This window comes from Sceloporus undulatus, chromosome 3 (assembly GCF_019175285.1).
Source record: "Sceloporus undulatus isolate JIND9_A2432 ecotype Alabama chromosome 3, SceUnd_v1.1, whole genome shotgun sequence".
NCBI classification, from domain to species: domain Eukaryota; kingdom Metazoa; phylum Chordata; class Lepidosauria; order Squamata; family Phrynosomatidae; genus Sceloporus; species Sceloporus undulatus.
In genome coordinates, this window is record NC_056524.1 from 66,914,387 (window position 1) to 66,939,106 (window position 24,720).

Here is a 24,720-nt window from a genome sequence, read left to right on the forward strand (position 1 = left end):
GAATCCCCACTTTTTTTAAAAAAACAAAAAACAACCAAAACTCGTAGTCCCCAAACCATCCTTTACGAGAAAAGCCAAGGAGTGTGAATGAGAAGCTCACCTCGGTTGGAGGAGGAGGAGGAGGAGGAGGAGGAGGAGGAGGGAGAGAGCCAAGGGAAGTGGCCAGGACCACCGGAGGAGCCCCTGCTTTTCCTCATCATCGCAGCCTCCTCACTGCTGGCAAGAGGCTCTGCCCCCAGGCAACGCCTCCTCTGTGGACCATTCAGCCTCCTTTTGTCAAAAGAGCTCTGGTGCCACAAGAAACTACAATTCCCAGAATCCCATAGCACTGAACCATGGATGTTTAAGGGGGGGTCAAACTATTTCTGCAGCCTTTTGCTACCCCAAACCCCAAAGCAAAATCTCTTCCTTCACCAAGTCATTGAAAACCAACCCAAGTGAAGGGCTGATTGCTTCTTTCCCATTGGTCAGCTTTGGGAGAAATTTGCATATTACAAGTAAAGGTGTTTAGGGCCTCAAAAAAGATCCTGTGATAAAGAATTACAAGAATACTGACGCGGTAGACATTGAAAAGATGAGGCATTTAGATTCCCAGTGAAACATGAATGATTTATGGCCTTTTTTTTCTTTTCTCACTGTAACCTGGAAAGAAAGGCCTCTTGCAAGACATATATACCAACGTGGGTGGGCAAAAGCTCTGAGTGGCAGATGTCCTGAAGACCTGCTCTCTAGGCTACGCCAGTGCGCCAGGCGGGGAGAGTGGCGCACAGCTGCGCAGGACGGCGGGGAGGAGGCAGGGGAAGGCCGAACCGGGGGCTAGGGGCCAAACCGGACCGGGACTGGGAGGGGCCCCCCAAAAGCGGGTTTGTCACGGGGGCCGCCGGGTTATGGCATCCCTATTTCCACTTGGTTACTTAGAGAGGCACCTCATTTCTAATGTTGGAGCTTACATGTAACAAGCATGACTCTTAGCCCTTGGAAACCCTGTGTTCCCTGGAATACTGTGGAGAGAAAAGGAGGAGACGACAAACTTGGAGCAAGGACCTGAAAGTACACACATGCACACAGACCACTTCTTTGCTCCAAATCAAACCTCCCAAAGCTATTTTTCTTTCTATATACCTATGCCCATTTGGCTCTTCCTGTATAATTCTCCAAACTATTTGAAGGATACAGCTCCATATCCTCTGGAAAAAAATTCCATCCTTATGCTGAACTGTTCCCCACCACCAACACCACTGTTGCTGTCATTGTACGTAGCATTATCTCCTGTCACCTCTTCCTCCCACTCTTTCTCCCTTATTGTTATTGCTAATTTCTTCCCCAAAGTGTATCACGACACTTCTCTCTCAGGGGAAACAGATCATTCACATCTTCACCCACAACAGGACAACATGGTCACACAGCTACAGTCCTGCTGGTAGCTGCTTTTCTGTCACACCCACCTGTTTGGGTTTATGGTTTTTGGCTGGACAGTGCCAACCACAGCTGCAAATGCAATCTGATGACACAAAATTCATGAACGGAAGCAACAGATTAGCCTCACATAAACAGGGAGGAAAGTACTGAAAAATGTAGGGAAGAAATAAGGGGATTTAATAAAATATCTGAAGGTGAAATTTCTCCTTTCTTTTTCCTTTACTTAAAGGAAGGGGGGGGGAGCAAATTGAGAGATCTACAAAGACAGCATTTTAAAAGATGTCTAAACAAATATTTTAGAAGATACCTGAATCCTATTAGTATTCTTATCCTTGATTCAATTGTTGACTCAATTGTTGAATAGCACTGAATCAGCTGTTGGTACATTTGTGTAAATCCCATTGATTCTGCCAATCTATTCTAGGTGGGACTGCCAATAGGATTCCCAATTTAGGTTATTAGATGCCTGTGTATATGCCCCACATCTTTCCCCTCAATATCTAAATTCCACTTCTTTTTCCCATTAGAAACAGAGCTTTTTAGGGCTTTTATTTTTTAAAAAAATATTTGATATTCCCAGAGGTTAAAAACAGTAGCAAAAAAGTAGGCTGTATATACATATATACATACATATATACACATACATACTGTGGGCCCTTTGTATCTGCTGGGGTTTGGTTCCAAGACACACTGCGGATACCAAAATCCATGGATGTTCAAGTCCCATTAAATATAATGGATAATAAAATGATGTCCCTTGTCTAAAATGACAAAATCAAGGTTTGTTTCTCATAATTTATATACTTTTGGAATATTTTCAAGCCATGTATGTTTGAATCCATGAATAAAGAATATGTAGATATGCAGAGCTGACTGTGTGTGTGTGTGTGTGTATCTCAGAAACCTCACATACAATCTCATAGGAGATTATCGCATGGCCATTTTTGCCCTGGTGGTGCACAGGACAGGATGGGGGTGGAACAGGGAAAAACGAGTGTTATCACATGGTAAATTGATGCTGCGCTGGTGACTGACCAGCACCTGTCCCCTGGGCACACTCTGCCAGCCAATTTTGGTGGTATGGAAGCCTTCTGTATCATTAAAATCGGCTGGCAGAGTGCGTCTGGGGGGACGGGGGAATGTTGAGCAGCAGTGCAGCAGCAATTTACTATACAATAACTCCTGTTTTTCCCCATTCTGCCCTGATCCCATCCTGTGCACGGCCAAGGCAAAAATGTCTGTATGATGATCTCCATAGTTAAGATTGTTCAAAAGCAAGAAATGATTTGGAATGCCTCTATTTCAGGATGTACACTGAAATCTGCCAAAGGATGTGAGAAGATATTTACAGCCTCTATGTTAGACCTCTGCATTAAGTTTGGCAAATTTTTGAGACAGAGACTGAAAGAAGCCACTTGAACTCCATTAAACCACACCTAAAGCAAACAAATCCAGGGCTGCTTCTTTTTACTCTAGTAGATGAGATTGCCAGTTTAGTTTGCTAAACTGAAATGCGTAGAAATACAATACCATTCTATCATTATTATTATTATTAACCTTTATTTATGAAGCGCTGTAAATTTACACAGCGCTGCACATACAGTCTTTTTAATTGGACAGTTCCCTGCCCTCGGGCTTACAATCTAGAAAGCCCCAAAGCTCACCATTTGTCACTGGGTTGACTTGAGATCCTCCACCCTCTACCAGGATCATGAGAGAGGGGTTAAGCCTTCTGTGGGTGATGGTAATCTAAATAGTCATGAGTAGGCGTGTGCTTAAAGCTGACTGACATCTATAAAGATTGGGGGGAAAAACCCGAGATATTTCAGGAGGATCAAACCCTGGTCAAGTTTGTTCTGCATGTGATTACTCACAGTATACACAAAGAGAGAGGGAAGCATTGTGAAGGTTGGGGCTTCGAGGGCAGAATCAAAGGGTGTGCACTCAACTCCCTGTCCTGCATCACTTTACTTGGAGGTAAAGTGGCAGTGATGGGGGGGGGGGCACTGGGCCCTCTCCCTCCCTGTCCCAGTGGCTTTACTCAGAAGTAAAACTGCATGATGCAGGGGCGGGGGGGGGGGGGCGAATTCTCTCCCTCCCTGACACACACCGTGGCATGCATCAGGGAGGTGGAGGGCGCTTGTGGGGTATCACCTGGTGCAGTTTGCACCCCCTTGGTGATGCTACTGATCTAGACTGCCTGATACTCTGGAAACCCATGGAAGCAATTTCATATAGCAACATTTAGATACATTCTGTGGGGTCTACTAGAATTGGCACTAACATTAAGATTCAGGCCTACATTTCTACATCATCTCCCCCTTGCAATTGTTCTATGTAACCATTTCTGTAGTGGTTATTTTTCCTGCCTGAAAATCTGCAGATTTCAAGCATGACTGTATAATTGTTTCTTGACTGGATATCAAATACAACACATTTGAGTACATCTTGATTTGACTGATATACTCATGAAGCATTTTATATTCTTATCTGTTTTAAAATAGCCTGTTACATCTAAGGCTGGAACCCAAAAGTATTTTTTTTTAAAAAAAGCAAAAATGGATGGTGCCATGAAAAAGATGTTATGCATTTTTCCTTTCATAAGATGTTCAGTCGTCACTACTTGCATTTTATTTTGATTCCTCTGAAGTCACTAGTTTTTAATTGGCAGAAACAGGCTGCATCTGCACTGCAGAAATAATCCTGGTTGACACCATGAACTGCCATGGTTAGCCTTCTCTGACAGAGAGCTCTGGTACTACAACAAACTACAAATCCCAGGATTCTATAGCACTGAGCCATGGCAGTTAAAGTGGTGTCAAACTACATTATTTCTGCTGTGTGAATGCAGTCCCAGCAGGGTCTGAAGAGGATTCTAGGAATTATATTCCAAAAATAATTCTTCCAAGCTCTGTTAATTGGACTCACAACTGACTTTCTATCACAACTGAGGGCACTAACAAACAGGCCAAAATAAAGCTGCTTTGGGTCACTTTGGAAATATGGCTTTGGTGCAGCTTCCGGCCTCTTAGCATACATGCAGCGTTTAAACAGCATACAGTGGTACCCCGGGATACGAAATCACCGCCTTACGAAATTTCCGGGTTACGAAAAAAATCCATTAGAAAAAACTGTTTCGGGTTCCTTTTTTTTTTTTCGGGTTACGAAAAATTTTTTGGTGCTTTTCGGCGCTTTTTCACACGGAATCGCGGCTTCCAGCGCTAGCGCCTATGGCAATTTCGGCTTGCGAAAGATTTCGGGTTACGAAGGGCTCCGCGGAACGGATTACTTTCGTAACCCGGGGTACCTCCAAAGTGACCTGAAGCAGCTTTATTTTGGCTTGTCTGTTCAGGCCCTGAGTTTCTATCCTATTACATCTTGGAACTTAATGTGCAGACAACCTAGTCAGATATTACTGCCACAGTAAAGTTATCCTAGATTTACTGTCCTTGGAAGGAATATGAAACAAAAGAATTGGATTTAATCACATAAGCTACAAATCAAACAGAACTTTTTGAAAGCTTATAAAGCTCATGGGTAAAGAAGACCTTTTTAAAAAAGTATATGGATATCATATCTGCCTTTCACATCATAAATTGTTAAATCTGATTTTCAAAGATGATTGCCATGAGGTGGGGTTGGTAGCAGCTTAATAACAAGCCATAGAAATCAAGGGCATCATGAAGACCACAGAGCTCATAAGGTGTTCCCTTGGACTGGGTCCCATATTGCCAAGAACATGCATGCAGGACACTGAATGTTTATTAAGCTGCATTCAGTAAGTGTTTGCTTTTAAGGTAAGGCGTTTTTATTTATTTATTTTTGTCATATTTACCATGGGAGGTAATTTGAGCTTGGCTATCAAACTATGAAGTGTTCTGCCAAGAAGGGGATTACAGTATATGTGTGTGTGTATGAAGAGAAACTGGATTTGTCAGTGAAAGACTAAGAGAGATTTTATTTACAGAGTTTTGCAACCAGCACCTTTAATCTTCATTACAACTGAGTTATTCATGGGTCTATACTGTGCTTCAAAGGCCAATAAAAAAAAAGAGTATGAATACTGCTGACATAAGGTCTCTCAACTCTAATGTGTTCACAGTCCCTTCTGAATGTATCTGAAGTCCTACATAAGAAACACACCTGCTTCTGGTAACATTATTTACCCAATAATTAAAATTCACCTGCCTCTTTCATCCTACACTACAGCCACATATTCTAGTTATTTTTCTTCTTTCAAGGAGTTCAGAGCAGAATTTGTGTATGCCTGTGTGTGTACACATACACGCACACACAATTTTATCTTCATGTCAAGCATGTGGGATGGGTTGAGCCATAGATAGTGCCTGGCTCAAGGTTCCCAAGGGAGCTTCATGGAGGAGTGAAGATTTCTGCAACTTATTCCAAGGACATTCCTTAGCCATGGCTATGGCCATGTTTCCAAAGTCAGTCCTCTGAACTTTCCAAGCGATAAGTGTCAGGGAGATGAAATTGAAACCTCTTTCTTTTGGATTAGCTGTATGAATGAACTTAATAAGGGAGCTCTCATGTAAAATCTTGGCAAATTCAGGCCCATTGCTTAGAAATGGAATAAACTGACTCGGGGTTTGGGTTTAAACATCTTCTAATTCCTTTTAAAGGGCCTTTTGCAAGCTATGCTGAGTACAATTTTTCATTTGTGTTATAGACTGAGTTGAGCAAAAATTCCTTGGCTCACATGAGCTTTAAACAAATAATTTGGAAGTAACTCATTACAAATAACATGTTGCTTGTAATTAATAACTTTTTGCAATAATTAGGGCATAGCTAAGTGATATTATGACTGTACTTTAGTTAGAGACCGTAGAGTAATTTAAGTTTCTTAAGGCTTCAGCCTTTGGTGAGGAAAGAAAAAACATTTAAATATCTAAAACGTCAAAGCCAGGTCTGTTAGGGTTTAGCTTTAAATCAGCAGAGTAGGAGAAATGTGCCTTTGTCTAACTATGGCCCGGTACATATCGCCAATAAGCAGTGTACCAGGACTGATACTAGGGTTAGAGACCATGTGACAAGTGCACGGTCCTTACCCTAGTACATACTGAAGCTGTTACAATGGCGGCATCCTGTGTACACAGGCGCTGCCGTTGTGACATAAGCGCCGCACGGTGTCCGCACGTTGGGGGCTGCACCGTCCCTGTGAAGCAAAAATGGGCGCTGGCAGGCCGCCGTTTCTCAGCGGTCTGTCCCAGGCCTAAGCTTCCCTAAGAACTGAGACTGACTCCCAAAACAACAAACACATAGCTTGTGGTTTAAAACAAAAGTTTACTAATGGCTTTAATTTATATTTACATAAAAGCTATATCCTAATGTAGACAGTGAATAGTTCATGTAAAAAAGAAATCTTTATCTCACCATCTTTACAAAAAAGGAAGATAGAAAACATGCAGGTCAGTTGAAAATCTTTTAGAGAGTGTGTCTGTTAGTTCCAAAGAGGAAGTGAAGGTAAAATTTTTAAAAGGCTGTGATCCTAAGAACTTCTGCAAGCAGAGGTCCTATTAAGGAAAAAAAAAAATTTGGAAGGCAGAAGTGACTAAAACCCACTTTACAGTACTGGAAGTTTTCTTTTTCTTTCAAAATGGTTATTATGGTTTCATAGCAGTTAAGAGAATGAGACATAAGCCAAGAGGTTTCTTTTTTGAGTCTTCCAACAGCCATGAACTAACTAGGAAGTCCTCATAAGCTGACCACACGTACTATTTAAAATGAGACAGTACCTTTTTTGTCATATTTCCAGACTGTCCCATTGTTTTAACATAAATGTCAATTTTGCCCCCTTTTTTCAAGAAAAATGCCCTGTTGTGTTATGAATCATAGAATCATAGAGTTGGAAGAGATCATAACGGTCATCCAGTCCAGCCCCCTGCCGTGCAGGAAATCACAAATGGATTGAAGATCCCTGTTTGAAAATGTGGTTGTAATTTGCAAGAAATCATGTGTTTCCATTTCAAATATACATTAGTTTCATTGAAAAAGATAATATTTCAGCTACCAAAGTAGCCATATTCCCTGAAAATCTTGTAAACAATTTAGTGTCTAGAAAGCATGAAGTGTTTGTAACTACTAAAACAAAATTGTATCATGGAGTGTGAGAATTTTTATGATAAGGTGTTGAAGGATCGAAATTTTATGTGTAAGATTACTTTGTCAGATAAATACTCCTGGTACGATCATGATGAAATACAGTCCCCCTCTATGTCTACTTAAATTTTTGTATGAGTTCTGTCACTGAAGAATAATTGTTAACTCAATATATTCATATAATAAAGCTTTTGTTATCGTCTTACGTTTTTATGAGTATGGAATATTACATAACTCCATCCCATTTTTGCTATCCCAATGTCCCGTGTTTGTCACGGAAATATGATTAACCTAGGAAGTCCTCAGCAAGCCTAATGTCTCACCACTTGATAATATGGGGTTAAGAATTATGTTCCATAGCTCAACGTTGTTATAATGTATATATAAAACACACTGGGTGCTTTGAGTGCTTAATTCAATACTGCACTAATTATTTGATATTTGAGTTCATTTGCTATATTCTTTCCTAACCTGAACCATCAAAGATAATTTGGGAATAAAAAGTATCAATCGTGTTTAATGTGCTAAATATCCTTATTGGGGGGCAGTTTTTCTTTTCCCAAAAATCAGCCTTCAAGTTTTGTTGGTCAAGTTCAACAAGTGACAATGAGTAACAAGTAACTTGATGCTTAAGTCATGGAGCCTTCAGGGCCAAAGTCTTTAGATAATGTGTAGGAAGAGAAGCAGACTTCAGTGGATCAGGACCTACTAGGTATTGTGCAGGTTTTAAACTACATGTAGGTCTATTAGGATGCAGAAAAGTGGAATGGTTAATCCCCTTCCTGCAGTTTTTGAAAATATAAAGTTCAGAAAATAGTCAGGTTTTTCTTCAGTCTCAGGCAAAATATACAGGTTCCTTCGTAGACAAGAAGCAGAAATAAAGGGGAATGTAGGGCCAAAGGAAATGTCCCTTAAGGGGCGATGTGACACTGCCCCTTTGAGTGTTGGATTGGGGCTGCGGCAACCGCACGTTGCAGCCCCAATCCAGCTATTTGCCAGCTCAAAAAGAGGTGACAAAATGCCGCTCCCTTTTGAGCTGACAAAAGGGTGCCCTTTCTGCAGCCACCACAGCTTTGCGGAGCTCCTGCTGTATGCGGTGTATAAATGCCATGCTGCCAGAGCGCTGTAACGCTGCCCGCCATTTGGTCGGGCAGGAGGCATGACACTGGCTTGGGGGCAGCGTCAGGGCATACGTCATCTAAATGCCACACTCCCACACCACCCCTAAGTCAGCACTTACTGCTGATCTGTTCCAGCCCATAGGGTTTTTTTTTCTGTTTTAAATGCAGGAGTTTAATTCTGGATAGTGCAACTAGATGGAGGGAGGGGGGAGAAACAAAAGCTAAACTGTTTGGTGTTACTTAGTGATTGTAGAGAAAGTAACTCACAAAAATTAAGCTCTCATTACTAGACCCTCAAAATGGGGACTATCCTCATCTGATCTACAAAGTGATAATCCTTTGTATTGGGAGAATTCCTTTTTCATCTCATTGCCAAACAGTTAACTTTGTTTTCTTCGGCTGATTAGGAATAATAACCTAAGGAGGAAACAGAATTGTTGCACTTAAAAAAAAAAAATCATTAGTCAAATGTGCACACATGAATTCACCAGAATGCCTATGGCTGCATCCGCACTGCAGAAATAATTCAGTTTGACTCACGTTAACTGTCATGGCTCAATTCTACAGAACTGTGGGAATTGTAGTTTGTTGTGGCACCATACTTCTCTGACAGGGAAGGCTAAATATCTCACCAAACTACATTTCCCAGAGTTGGCCAGCACTGAGGAAGGGCATTTAAAGTGGTGTCAAACTGGATTATTTCTGCAGCGTGGATTCAGCCAAAGATGAACAGAGTACAGACAAGGTGCAATAATTCTGCTTCCTCCTTAGACTATTCCTCTTAATCATTTGGAGAAAACTGTCCTGCTAGCCATCTTCAGTAAGATGAAAGTTGGGATATTCTTTCTAAGACAATGGTTCTCAACCTGTGGTCCACAGACCCTCAGGGGGCCATGATGGGGGAAGGGGATCCATGAAGACTTGAAGGCTGCTCAGGTCATCTCTTTCCCGCAGCAGAGTAGCCATGTGGCATGAGCCAAACCAAAGGCTGGCTTGGCCTGGAACTGCTGTTTAATCCGCCCCAGGCTACTCTCCCTCTCCAGCATCTCTGAGGGAAGGTTTAACAGATGGTATGATTCAGTGTTTTAGTATCGGTAGTGGTGGTAGTAGTAGTAGTAGTATTGGTATTATTAGTATTATTAAGTTTTCATATCTTGAGTTAAGCCTTGGGAGTCCATGGAAGGAAAAGATTAAACGGTAAAGAAAAGGTTAAGAACCACTGTTCTAAAACACAAACAGAAAAGTATGTTTTCTGCCATAGCAGGAAAAAATTGAAAAGTACAACTATAATTTGCTTCTTATTCTGGATGAAAAATTGTTGGAAGATCTGGGGAAGACGTTATTGTGACTTTTATTGATAAAGGTGCTTTTCACCAAGAAGCCTATAATTAATCTCGTTGGCATCTAAACTGGAAACTACTGGTTTATAAAGAGCTTAATTTCACACAAGTACTCTGATCATAAGAGAATGAAACATAATAAAACAGGGTGTAGCTGGGGGGACATTGCATCCTCCTAATAAGAATTCTACTCCCCAAATGAATTTTTCCTTCAGTTTCCAAATGTCCTACATTATAGAGAGTGAGACATTTAGAATCATTAATACTTGAAACTGTTGTATTTGCTATTCTTACATTCCCTTAGTTACCTTTGCCTACTACTTTTGTTTGCATGCTTATACAGCATTGCTAAAAGAGTAACTGAAGTTTAAAATTATTGCAATGCTGTAAATTTTGGGACTGAAGGAAAGTTTCATTGGGGAAGGTGCAAAATTCTTACTTGGGGCAATGTCCTCATTTTGCTCTCCTCCTATAGTTACACCCTTGTGTACTGTCACTCTTCTGTGCTCACACAGCTCTGATTCATGATCTGATGCCACTGCTGATGGACAAGGCTGCCTCAGACAATTTGTTGCCTAACGCAAAATACAAGATTTTTCACAGGAGGTGAATAGGAACTGACTGAAAAGGCAGTTGCAACCATGGCGTTTGGATGCCACCTTCTACTCATGGCACCCACAGACTAGTTTAGAGGATGTAGCACAGGGAATATGGCACTCACAACTCTGTCCTCCAGCAGAAAGGAAAAGCTACCTTTGGCAGTTGCCTCATTCTATCTACCTACCTATTTACCTGTCAGCCTGGTTACTGATGGCACTGCCTTATTGAAGAGGTGGTGTTAGGGTGGGAGAAGAAGAAGTTATTAAATTCTACATTTTGGCCACAAAAACCAAATGCACAAGTATAGGAAGGGAGACACTTGGCTTGGCAATAGTTGATCACATTGAACATGGCCTAGCAGTGTGTTGCTGCAGCAAAGAAGGCAAATAATATTTAGCCCGTATTAATAGAACCATAGTTCCCAAGTCAAGAGAAGTAATAGTCCCACTACAGTATATTCTGCACTAGTCAGGCCTCACCAGGTGTACTGAGTTTGGTTCTGGATGCTTTATTTTAAGAAGGATATAGACAAGTTTGAGCAGGTTCAGAGAAGAACAGTAAGAGGTATGGAGAAACATATGAGAAGAGGAGGTTGAAGGAGTTGGGCCTGTTCAGCCATGTGAAAAGCAGACTGAGGGGTGACATGATTAGATTCTTTAAAGATTTCAAGGGCTGTCACAGATAGGAAAGTTCAGGCTTGTTCTCTGCCACCCCAGAGGATGGCCCAGGTTTAATGGTTTTAAGTTACAGGATTTTAGATTTCAACTGACCATTAGAAGGAACTTTTTGACACTAACAGTGATTCAACAATGGAACCCATCATATAGAGATGTGGCAGGGTTTCTTTCTCTGGACATCTTTATAAAAGATGCTGGACAGTTACCTGCTGGGAATGCTCTAGCTGGAATTCCTGCACTGAGCCAGAGTGGAAGTGGAAGGGTGATGTATGCGGCTGCTTCCAGCTGTATGATTATCTGTTTCTACATATTTGCCATTTCTCAGATAATGGAAAGTGACATTTAATTTTGAAATAGCACTTTAAAAATAATTTTATATAATTGGACAGAGCTCTTCACTATCCTAGAATTCTACTTTATACTGTAATACTTACATCTGTGGATTCTAGAGAAATACAATTTGAACATTTGGTGCTTGAAGTTTAAACCTAATTACCTATGAAATAAAGTAGATTTAAAAACTAAAATATGAACACTATATCCAAATATGGAAAGCCAGCATAGTGTAGTAGTTTGAGCACTACTAGACTATGACTGGAATCCCTACTTGGCCATGTGAACCCACTGGGTGACCTTGGCCAAGTCACACTCTCTCAGCTTCAGAGGATGACAATGGCAACCCCCCTCTGGAGACATCTGCAAAGAAAACCCCATGAGAGTTTCACCTGAGGGTCATCGTAAATTAGAAATGACTTGAAGACACAACAACAACAACAACAACAACATCCAAATATATTACACTACAGAAACACTGTTTAAAATTCTTTCTGATCGACCACATCAGTGTATTTCTTTAGCTCATGGGAACCATGATAAAGATAGATGTTTTCAAGAAAAATGTTTTCAAGAAAATATGATAATAAAGTAGACCTTGAAAACATCTCTTACAAAAAGCTTTTTGCACCTGGGAGGAGACAAGAAACATATCAGTATAAGCGTACTTTATTTGTCTGATAGCTGGTCATCAAGTCATTTGCCTTATCCTACTAGAAAAATGCCATTTTTGTTATTTTTGGAAACATGCTTGTAAGCAATTTTTAAACTGTCACCACACTTAGTGACAAGATTTTTAAAGGACTCATTTTATCTATGACAAGATGCAGAGACATCCTGTTTAATGAAATGATTCTAGAAAGATGGAGGAGAGAAGGAAACTAGTGCATATTTATAGTTGCATAAATGATGGATCATCTTCTCTCCCCCCCCTTTTTTTTTAAAGATACACATCTTAAATTTTTCCATATATTTCACACAGTATCCAAAGAACTCTGTAACTACTCTTCTAAGAATACAGGAGTTTATACCTTGTAACAATATTATGTTTACTAAATTTAATCTCAAATGAAATATTTTGACTGCAATGATACACCTGCAAGCATTGAAAACAGGGGGACTTACTTCTGAGCAGACATCTATACGATTTTACCATTGAAAGTTAAGAAATATTCCAATCATTCGCAAATATGGAGGAAGCATTCATGTTTAAATTAAATGCAAAATGAAAGCACAACAACTTAGTCTTTCTGCAGTAATAATTCAACACCTACTCATTCTAGTATGTGGGGACTGGAGGTTGTGCCTTTCAAGTCAGACTTCTTGCACTGTCTTACAAAGAATAAACCACAGTTGGGGGGGAGTCCTTTGAGAGATTATTTGGATTACCCTTTGGTTGATCAGATTAATCCCATTCTATGCCACTTGCTCCATAAAGCTTCCTGAGGCAGTGCTACCTGTGGCAAATTACTATTTTCTCCTGTGTAAATATCTGCTTGTAAAACCCTACAGATACATACACACAAAACACTTTTCCAACTTGAAAGAGTAGTTACTCCCCTTCTACCCTGTGAAGCCATAGGTTTTGAACTTCTAAATGGACAGGTGTATTTTCTTTCTTATATATGAAAGAAACTCAGAAGTCAATTACAGTAATTTATGGCCAATTAACCTGCATGGACTTGCTTTCATAATGTAAACTTCTTTCTCTTTGAAATGTAAAACTCAGTTATTTTCTTTTAAAAAATGTAAATGCATTCACACACACACACACACCCCTTTCTAAGTGGAGACCTCCCCAAATAAACCATAAAAATCCCCCTTCTTAATAAATAAACTCACACAAATTTCCCTAAAGTATGTTTTTACTTACAATGAAATAATGGCTTATGTTCTCTTCCTGTGATATTTAGAAACTGGTGCTGGAAATTCTTTTCCAACTCCTGTATACTAAAAATGTTTAGGTTGCAAAAATATGTAAATTTTTTAAGCATAAAAACATTCTAGGAAAATATCACAGCAGTTTCATCAGATCTTTATTTTGAAGATTTATATGTTTAAAAGACAATGAACTCAATCGCTCAGGAATATTTTTCTGCCCAAATAGTGATCTGCAGTTATTATGCTGATTGTATTTTCTTCTGTATACTCCAGAGAGCCAGATGCATATAGTGGTTTGAATGTTGCACTAGGAGACACTGGGAGATTAGGGTTTGAAACCTGCTCATCCCAAGGGTGATCTTAGGCAAGTCACAGTCTCTCAGCCTCAAAGGAAGGCAATGGCAAACCTGTGAACAAATCTTGCCAAGAAAACTTTGTAATAAATTCATTTTAGGGCACCATAAGTTGGAGACAACTTAAAGGCACACACAAAAAACAGCAACACAGTTCCTGCCATACAAAAGAATTGCAATCTAGTTTATTTTGATTATATCAAAAAGATATATTCTTGTACGATGCCAAGAGCAGAATCTTATATTCATTACGAAAATTGTACATACTTTCTTGAACAATGCAATATATTAATAGTATCCCAGTACTACCACAGTCCCAAACATTTGCACTGGTTTATCATCTTTTGATGCCCCATAATGCCAGTGGAATGTTATGTAATGTCATATACTGTAGCATAAGTTCATGTAGCTGTTGTACAGTCTATCTTAAGCATGTTATGGACTAGGGCATTAAGTCAGTCAAATATTTGTATATGTTCAAGCCTTAAATCACTGGTTTCTTATTTTAAAGAGGCTTCCCATATTAGCTTTCTAAAGTAAACACTGTGCAAAGTCTAAATTGTGAGTTCATCTTATTTGGCTTCCAGTTTTCATGTCTCTACTTTTTTGTTGTGGAAAAACCTTTTGAAGCCTATAATTTTAAGTTATATGAAGTACAGAAATATGCATTATGGGAAGCAAATTGTACCTTCTGATATAAAGACTGGGTTCAGTCACAATATTAAAAGTCCTATTGTTTCACAAGAAGTAATAATTTCACAGGATGCACTTGGATGCACTTCTGGATGTCATATTTTAAAGAGAACATTGGCATACTAGTGTAAATCCAGAGGAGAATAACTGGAATGGTGAGTCATCTGGAAATAAAGGCCTATGAGGAGTGATTGAAAGACCTAGCATGGAGTAGATAAGAGATTCAAAACTGCTACCTCCAAATAGATGAAGGGCTGTCACTCAGAAGGAGCAGGCCTCTCTCTTACTCAAAGGGTAGGATTGGTGTAAGTGGTTAAAATGGAAAGGAAGAAGATTTTAACTAAACATTGGCAGAGTTTAATAGTAGTACAAGCTGGCTGGTTGTGAAACAGATGGCATTAGGGTATAGTGGGCTCTCTCCTGAAAGCATTTAAGCATACGCTGAATGGCCAGCAAGATGATGGACTCTGTGGTGCCTTACAACTGTATGATCCTATGGCTTGTTCAGATAAATCATAGCTGCTTTAACATCTAGCACCAAACTAGATCACAAACCATGCTGTACTGATAACTGATAACGCAGGTTGTGAAACCAATTGTTTGCAGATCACAGTTATGCTGACTATAGAACTTATCGCTCAGTGTTTTAAACCAGCTCCAGCCTCTTGGGCTGGAGTTGGGACATGGGATGGAGGCGGGGATTATCACTCACTAAATTGTTCTCGAATCACTGGCCGCCATCAGCCCGGGTTCAAGATGTGCTCCACCAGCACTTTTTAGATGTCAGAAAGCTTTCCAGCTTCTAAAGTTGCTAGTGGAGCATGGCTGGGACCCGGCTGGGACCCAGGCTGATGGTGGCTGGTGGTTTGGTGGTGATTTAGTGAGCAATAATCCCCACCTCCATCTCATGTCCTGGCTCCAGCTTAGGAGACTGGAGCTAGTTTAAAATGCAGAGTGATAAGCTACTATATTTGTCCCTATATCTGAATTCACTGACAACTGACAAAATACAAGTGCCATTATTCTGCCTTAAAAGACTGTTGCAGCATGGACACAGGAGTGAACTTCTAAATGTGAGGCAATGAGTGCTGGGTAGATAGAAAACAAAAGCAGGTGAGCAGCTCAAAGCCACAGTTTGTCTGCTGTACATATGTTAGTTCAATCAGGGTTTAGATTCTGAGCTAACATTAGTACACTCCATGGTCTTGCATTAGATCTGAACCCAGCCAAAGTAGTAGTAGTAGTAGTAGTAATAATAATAATAATAATAATAATAATAATAATAATAATAATAATTTATTTAAATTTCCCACTTCTCCCAAAGGATCAAAGCGGATTACAACAAAAAATACAATAATACAGTGTTTAAAATACATGTCTAAAATACAATCTGTAAAACTACAGTAATAAAATCAATAACTGGCCTTTGGACCTTGGGGTAAACCGTTCTTCTTTATAAAAGATCTGGGGGGGTAGGCTCGCTGGAAAAGCTCCATCTTTAATGCCTTCTTAAAGGCATCTAAGGTAGTAACTTTTTGCAGACAATGTTTTATGAGCTCATCATATGAAATATAGCTAAGAATGAAATTACATTGTCACAAAGGCTGGACTGTCCTCCTTCTCTTTTTCTATTACATCCTGTGAAGTAGATGAGTATTTTGTGTGTTTTTTTAAAAAAATGTTTGGAATGCACTTGGTTCTGTATACACTGCTGTTATAACTTTGCTGTAGTTAACTGGTGACAAATCAACTTCACTTACAGTAGCTCTATGAATGAGAGACCTCCCAGTCACCCTCTCATCAAGAATTCTGCTTAGGTCTTGCAGACTCAGAGAGAGAAGGAGGAACTCCAACCTGTGCTACTAAACCTGGCTAAAATGGAGAACTTTCAAAAGACATTCTCAGGAGAACCTTCCAATAACATCCATGTGAACAGTCCTGTTGAAAAACTTGAGGGCAGGAGACTTATCTAAGCATGTCCTTCTAAACTAAAGAAAAATAGTTTCCTCAGAAAGGGCCATATGTCATTCATCCTAATTTCAGACACACTTAATTATGTATGTGTTTGAAACCTTTGTAAAATATACATTAGAGATCAGGATATTTAATCAGATCATTTAAGCTCTCAATTTCAAATGCTTTTGTGATGACAGATAGCTGCAAAATAAGATTTCCTAGTCTCTGTGTACTATATGCTGTGGAATTCTAGATGGAATCAGGCTAGAACCAAGATACTTCTCAGCAAAATATAAGTTACAAAATAAATTCTGCTCTCTTTAGAGCAGGTGTAGGCAATCTTTTTGAGCCGGGGGCCGGGTTGCTGTCCCTCAGACAACTGGGGGGCCGAAGCCAAAAAATAAATAACTAAATATTTTTTTTAAAAAAATTAAATATATAAATAAACCAGAACAAATGTAGGACAAAATTTTCAAATGGAAGACACTTTTTTTAAAAAATGGAGGACATGCAAAAAAAAATTTGCTGATTTTTTTAAAAATGTTAATATAAATGCATGTTTCTGAGGCTTCTATAGACAATTGCCCCCTAAAGGCCCCGGCAGCAATCGGCGGCAGGACCGGGCTGGGGCCGGTCCCAAGGCCTCGCCGGGCCGCATCCAGCCCGCAGGCCGCAGGTTGCCTACCCCTGCTTTAGAGCATATCCTGCTGAGGGCTGAGGGGCTACCATTCAAAATAAGCCAAGTGATTGCTTAGAGTAAATGGCATAAGAACAGAATTGTCTACACACACTTACTTATGAGCAGGGGTAATTGAATTTAATGAGATTTACTTTTGGGTAGACTTGCATAACATCACAGTGGCTGTATCTATACTGCAGAAGTAATGCTGTTTGATACTGTTGCTAGGTATTTCATTGTAAGGCAATGCTTACTTAGGAGTAAGTTCTACTGAATTCCATGTCATACTATGTAAAAATTCTCATGTTTTTCCCCCAACATTCACAGTCAGTTTTTATAGAAAAACTATTGCATCTGAAAAGTGTTCAAAGAGGGGAAATGTTTTGGGAGAAATTCTCATGGGCGGAGCTCAAGACTGTCATGTTTATCTTATGAGGTGCCTGAAAAGGGTGTCTTGTCGTTCTTTGTACATTCCTCTCTTCAGTAACCTTCTCAGCCTCTCATATTTATTAAAACCAAGGGAAATTGTTGTAATGTAATTCTTCCCATTTCCTAAAGGCTGGTGTAAAGAAGATGTGTGATAGGAACCCCCCCCCCCACACACACAGTACCCCCAGCCACCTCACAATGACAAGGTAAATCTAGTAACATCAAGTAATCATGGTTCAGAGTATGTTGTCTGAGGTGTGGAATACAAAGACTTTAAATAAAATAATAAACATACCAACAGAAGCAATGAGGCTCTTATCGGCTTAATGTGGATCAGACTATCATTTATGAGCTGACTGCCTATTAGGAATATGACAGCACTGGTCTCTAAATTTTGGTATCCAGATGATGCTGTACTTCAAATCCCAGAAGCTCCAGCCAGCATGTCCAATGGTCAGAGATTGTGGGGAGTTCTAGAAGTTGTTGTCCAACAACATCTGGAGGCCCAGGCCTGGCAACCACTGTTCTATGGTACTATCTGTACTTATCAATGCAACTATTGTGCATTTTTAATATACATGTGTACAATTTTTGACTCTATGTATAGAGTGTGAAAGGTGGACAGTGAGAAAGAAAATCAAAGCATTTGAAATGCACTGCTGGAGGAGGGTTCTGCTTATAGTCTTTAGGGCTGAAGAGCGGGGTATAAATACCATAATAAAGAATAAAGAATACCATGGACTACTACAAAGACAATGAATGGGTATTTAGAACAAAACATGCCTGAATTTTCAGTAAAAGCCAAGATGACTAAACTGATCCTGTCATACTTTGTACATATCACTAGACAATGTGACTCACTGAAAAAGATGATAAGACTCATCAAAGTGGAAAGCATTTGGAACAGAGGAAGACTGTGATAGGCTGGATTGATTCAATTAAGGAAACCATAGCCCTGAATTTGCAAGACATGACCTGAGGTTCCTGGAGGTCTCTCCTTCATGGGGTTGCTGTAAGATGAAGTTGACATGGTGGCAAATAACAACAAAAATGTGTGAGAATTCCCTGGTTCAGAAGAAATAGTTCTGTGTAAGTGAAGGTAATTGGGACTAATCTGCCTAGTTGTACTACTACCAAGATTAGCAGTTGTCTTATTTGCACAAATTCTAAAAATACTGAGAGCCAGCATGGTATAGTGGTTTGAGCATTGAACTATGACTCTGGAGACCAGGGTTTGAATCTCCACAAGTGAGAGACCTTGGACAATCCATACTCTCTCAACTGTAGAGAAAGGTAATGACAAATTCCCTCTGAACAAATCTTGCGAACAAAACTTTGTGATAGCCTTAAGGTCACCATAATCCGAAAATATCTTGAAGGCACACAACAACAACAAACGTACACACATCAGGATAGCACTTCTACTAATAGTACATAGCAATGCCAGTTGGTTGTACTGACCAACTGAAAATCATGCCACTAGCACTCAAAACATTACACAAAAGAAGCATCCCAAAGCTGACGGCTATTGGTTTTCCTAAAGAAAGACTGCCTCAAGATAACTTCAAAATAGTGGTTAGGAAGGGGGTGCTTAACATATTCCACAGTCACAATTTCTCTGTTCAAATCCCCTATCCTGAAAATGTTTTCCTGCTGGAAACATGATTGTTAGGCCTTCACTGATTTTTATGTGAAGCTCCATCTTAAGTGCTCTTTGAAGAATGAAGGCTGTGTCCATTTGTTATACATATTTTTGTAGCACTGTTGTGATAGTGTTGATAGTTTGCTTCTTAAATTGGCTGTTGGGTGGAGGACCTTTCAGTGTCACATTTCTTCTAGTAAATAATCATTCTCTTGTTTCTTCTGTGTGTATGTGCCTTCAGGTTGCCTGTCAACTTATGGCAATGCTATGAATTTCATAGGATTTTCTTAGGCAACAAAAAATCAAATACAGTGCGCCCGCGTCATACGTGGGCGTGCCATACGCGGCCTTGAGCATACGCGCTCAAGCCGCGGGGCGCGCACAGGGTAGCGCATCCCATTCAATTGAATGGGCGTGTGCGCCCGTTGCGCCCCGCACCGCCCGCACCCATTGCGCCCCGCGCACGCCCACGCCGCCGCGCACAAGCCCCATTGTTTCCAATGGGGCTCGAGCATAGGCGGAATTCGCCTTACGCGGCGGGATCCGGAATGGATCCCCCGCGTAAGGCGAGGACGCACTGTATTCCTCCCGGTCAAGTGTTAACCAGGGTTGACCCTGCTTAGCTTCCAAGATCAGATAGGACCTTAGGTTACTTAGGCTTGCAATGTTCTTCATATTCTAACAGTTCCCCCCCTACTTTTTGAAACTCAAGACAAACTTGGTTTTTTTCACACTTTGCTCATGACTACTGTTCTTTACCATCACAGCTACTGCTATCTAAACTGGATGGAACTCACTGACAGAAAACAACCTGAGCCCCACCCTTTAGTGTAGATTATGCTCATCAAGAATTGGACAGCCAGTGAATGACTTTCTCCTCTATGTTGAGATGGGGGTGAAGGTACTTACCCTGAATCTGGCTCTGAGGCTGAGGGTTAAAAGCAGTGGTGTGGTTCAAGGAAGCTCTTGGGTTGGGTGTGGGGGCTGTGTGGTGTGGGCTGACCCTTATGCCTGTGCGACGCAACTGTTCCAGTTCACTCAGACGTTCTGAAAAGGACAAACTTCCAGGCTTTGTCTGTTCATCTAGTTTCTGACGATGTCCTAGTATGGGAAGGGGAAAGAAGATGTGAAAATGTCTGACAGACGTATCAGAATTTAATGTATGCATTTACTATACAGCCTATTATCACTCTATGAAAGTCAACAACCTAGTCTCTATGAACTAGAAACATGAAGGCCTCGATCCAGCTAAAATCACATTCACTTTGACAGAATTTAAACTGGATTGGAGCAAAAATCTTCTTTACATTGCTCACATTCTACATTATTAGAGTGTCTGATAAGGAATAAATAGAGAGACAGTGTGGTGTAGTGGTTTGAGAGTTGGACTAGGACTAGGACACTGGGAGACCAGGGTTCAAATCCCCACTTGGCCATGGAAACCTACTGGGTTTCAGAATCAGAAGAAGTGAAAGGCAAACTCCACTGAACCAATTCTCAAAAGAAAACACCATGATAGGTTCACCTTAGGGTCCCCATAAGTTACAGATGACTTGAAAGCACACAACAACAACAACATCAACAATGACATAGAAGATCAACATGCCACGTAGAATGCTATCTAATAGTTATGACTAAATACCATATGACTATATACTATATAAACCTATACTCATGTATAAGTCCAGAAATTTTAGTTTAAAAAATTGGCCCAAATAACTAGATTGACTTATCCACGGGGCAAAAAAGGTACCACCCCCTTTCTCTGAGTAGAGGCAAGAGCTTAGGCCATCCCAGGAGCACTGAAACAAAGCACCAACTCCCTCTACTCTCTCCACTGTGGCTGCACTTCTGACCTTGAATGCCTGGGTTAAAGAACCACACACAGTTATGCCTGCTAGAATGTTGTAATTTCTTTGGTATTGTTTTTCTTAGTTTAGTCCTTTACATCCTTTGTTATGTGCCTCTATGTTTTACCCTCAACTTATCCACAGGCCATATCAAAATCGATAATTTTGGCCCTCAAACCTACCCTCAACTTATACATGAGATCAACTTATAGTCAAGTATATATGATATGTACATCTTGCCTAATATTATTTATGCCAATGGGATGGGAAAATGCAATGCTGATTTTTTAAGGGCATGTTTTTCACTTGAAAAAGAGCCCAAAATTCAAGAAAGGCATGCATAAATATAGCTGTTCGGCATTCTCTCTCTCCAAAATCCTGCAAGCCTTTCTTCAGCTGAAAACAGGCCCAGGAGAACCTAGGGATGAGTAATGACATCTGAGTAAATCTATCTATGCTAATTAAACTGATAGTAGAATAAAGCAAAATTATTTTTATTCAGGAAGCCTAAGGGACATTAGAAGGTCGCACAGCTCTCTACTGAGTCTTCATCTATTTTTCTTAAATCAACACTTTTACCTTTCTAGCTGGTTAGTGCTCCACCAGAAATCTTGGGTTAGGTGTATCCCAATATTCCAATGTTGTCTGAGAACATCCTAATAATCCTTTAGCATTGGGACTAGGATTTGCACACAATCATACCTGTGATAGCATGAGGTGAATTCATCAAATGATGTCTGAGATTTCTGACATGTGAAAGGCAGGATGTCATTAAATCTTCTAATCACACATGGAACTCTTCTTTTCCCTTTAAACATATTTAGGGGTAGCCATGTTGACCGTATAGCAAAGTACAATAATATCCAGCATCCTCAAAACCATGATACCTTTATTCAATCAACTAAAATGCACAAAATATTTGATGCAAACTTTCAAAGCTTCTGGCCTCTACATCAGGCAAAGGTATGAAAGATCTTACAAGGCAATTTTAAAAAAAAATATGATGATGTTTGTCACAGGCCTGCATTTGGTCAAGATGTTGAGGTTGTGTTGTTCTGTGCTGAGATGGTGTGAGTAGATATCTATGCAGGCAGGTCCCTCCTCTTTCTGTCCATGTGGCACTGGAAACAAAGCATTCCAGAGCCCAGAAGATAAAATTTGAATTAAATTAGCAATACAAAAAAGTACAGAGACATCTTGGATCTCAGAGGAAGTATATTTTTGTATTGCTAATGGAATTCAAATTTTATCTACTGGAATACTTTGTTCTCAGTGCCACATGGACAGAAAGAGGAGGGACTTGCATGCACAGATACTCCTTCACACCATCTCAACACCGAACAACATAACAACAACATTTTGACTAAATGCAGGCTAGTGACTAACTTTATCATATTTTTTTTAAAAAAATTCTCCTGTATGATTTTTATCACCTTTGCTTGATGAGAAAACCAGTGGAGCTTCAAAAGCTTGCATCATGGATTTTATGCATTTTAGCTGGCCAAATAATGGTATCACTGTTTTATGGATGCTGGATGTTATTGTACTTATCCTTCTGCAGTTTTTGTCTCCGTAAACTTCTCTGATCTTCAATGAGAGCAATGGAATTCACTGTATTTCTAGGGCTCCACTGCATTTTTATATATAACTTGTTGATATCACTGTATTCCACAACATGAACTAAAACTTCCCAAATCCCCCAGCCATTGGGAAGCCTTTCCTTTCCAACTGAGTTCCCTGTAGTTCTTTTGAGAAAACTCTTGAGGAAGGAGGAATCTTTTTCCAAAGACATCACAAAGAATGGCACATCAAATGTGTAACCAAGTCATTGAAAAGAGCTACTACAGTTATGTTTCATTCTTTCTTCCTTACACTTTAAATCAAATCTGGACACAGCAGCCTGCTATTTTTACCTGAAGCAGGCCATAAAATGAATAGCTAGCTAATCCTGTCTGAGAAATTAAGCATGTCCCCTTTTCTGAAAAACATTCTTTCACAGAACCTTAACAATATTTTTCTGACAACTTTATTTTTTTTATTAAAAAAACCCTAAGTGGACAACACAGGTTTAAAAGCAGTGCCTAGTAGCTGAAATTAAATTTTATAACTTGTGCTGAGATTCCAAATCTGAGAGACTTGTCTCTGCTTCTCTGTGCCAGACCCTTTGGCATAGCTTGCTGTGTCTCAGATTCCACACTGAGCTATAAATTATCACAGGAATGAAAGAGGGAAAGCATAGGATCTAGAAGTGATTTTATCATTACCACCATTAGACTGCCCCATTTCCCTCTTGCTTTTGCAACAAAAAAAGGGGGGGCAGGGGGAGACTTTCATCTGATACTTTTGTAGTTCAAATGCAAAGTCTTTCTTCCATTTGTCAGTAATGCAAATCTGAACTTGGATTCAAGAAACTTCACTTGAATGCAAACAGTCTTGCAAGCTGTGTATATATTAAAATGTATTCAGCATGGTGAACATATTCAGTAGCATGTCCTCAAGAACCTGAGGCCAATATCAAGATTACAGAGCAAGGCCTGTTAAACCCAAATTAGCTGCAGTTAGAATTTTTTTTAAGTACATTGATTTAGCATATTCTGTGTAATTCCTTTTCTTTTTTCAGTGTTGAAATTCATGTGATGTTTCCTGAGAAGGAAATTATTAAAAAAAAAAAAAACCCAGCAAGAAACCCTATAAGGGAACTTGTAATAGATTACAGTACATGGCCATAAAAGAAACCCTAGTTGACCACTGGGCATGCACCACCTACACGCCAATCTTACACAACTGATGTGAGGATGGTTGCCAGGTTTCACCATGTTATTTTAGAGCTGTTTCACATGCTATAGACAACACTTTGCACATGGGTGGATGGAAGATCTGTTGTTGGCAAGGGGCTGCAAATTCACTTTTGGTTTTACCCCTGCTTCTCCCGCAGCTGCTCTAGCTTGTACAGGAGTACCTCTATTGAAACAGGGTCTGGGACCTGGCTATCTCCCATATTCATATGTAATTATCACATGAGCTGGCTGGTTTTGCTGCACATGCCGAGGAGTAGTGCTTGGCTGCAGCTCATACACAAAAGAGGATGAAGCAGTAGGTGCCGCCAATCACACATGACAATTCATATGTCATTTTCACTACAGAAAATCTGTGAAGGGAGTTTTAAACAATTTTAAACAATTCTAAATTTTAGGCTCTACATTAAGAGATACACATTTTCCTTTTAGTCATCAGTGCTTGCAATGGATAATAATTTCTTTTGATCATCAATGCACCAGTAATTTCAATCTGAATGTGAGAAAAGCCTCCATTCAACTTTCCGTATCTACAAAATCAGTATAAATGTAGTGGTCTTACCACTCGCTAATGATAATTTTTTTTCTAAACTGTAAACATTAACAGAATGTAAGAGTTTGTTGTTAACTGCGCTTGAGTCATTCTCCTCATGGTGAGCCTGTGGATGAGACATCTCCACTACTCTGCTTAGTTCCTGTACATTCGTATCCATGACCTCCTTAATAGAGACCATCTATCTAGCATGTGGCCTTCTTCTCTTCCTACTTTCCTCCACCTTTTCTAGCATTATTGTTTTTTTTTCAATGAGTTGGCTTCCTCATGATGTGACCAAAA

General features: G+C 39.9%; 1 protein-coding gene across 1 annotated transcript in view; it reads right to left on the reverse strand.

Moving 5' to 3' along the window:
- Positions 1-24,720, reverse strand: part of RUNX1 (RUNX family transcription factor 1) — a 263,811-nt gene that overhangs the window by 33,670 nt on the left and 205,421 nt on the right. Inside the window, exon 6 of the mRNA XM_042461118.1 lies at positions 20,150-20,341. Within this exon, the coding sequence (XP_042317052.1) occupies positions 20,150-20,341 (192 nt within the window). The remainder of the gene's footprint in view (positions 1-20,149; positions 20,342-24,720) is intronic.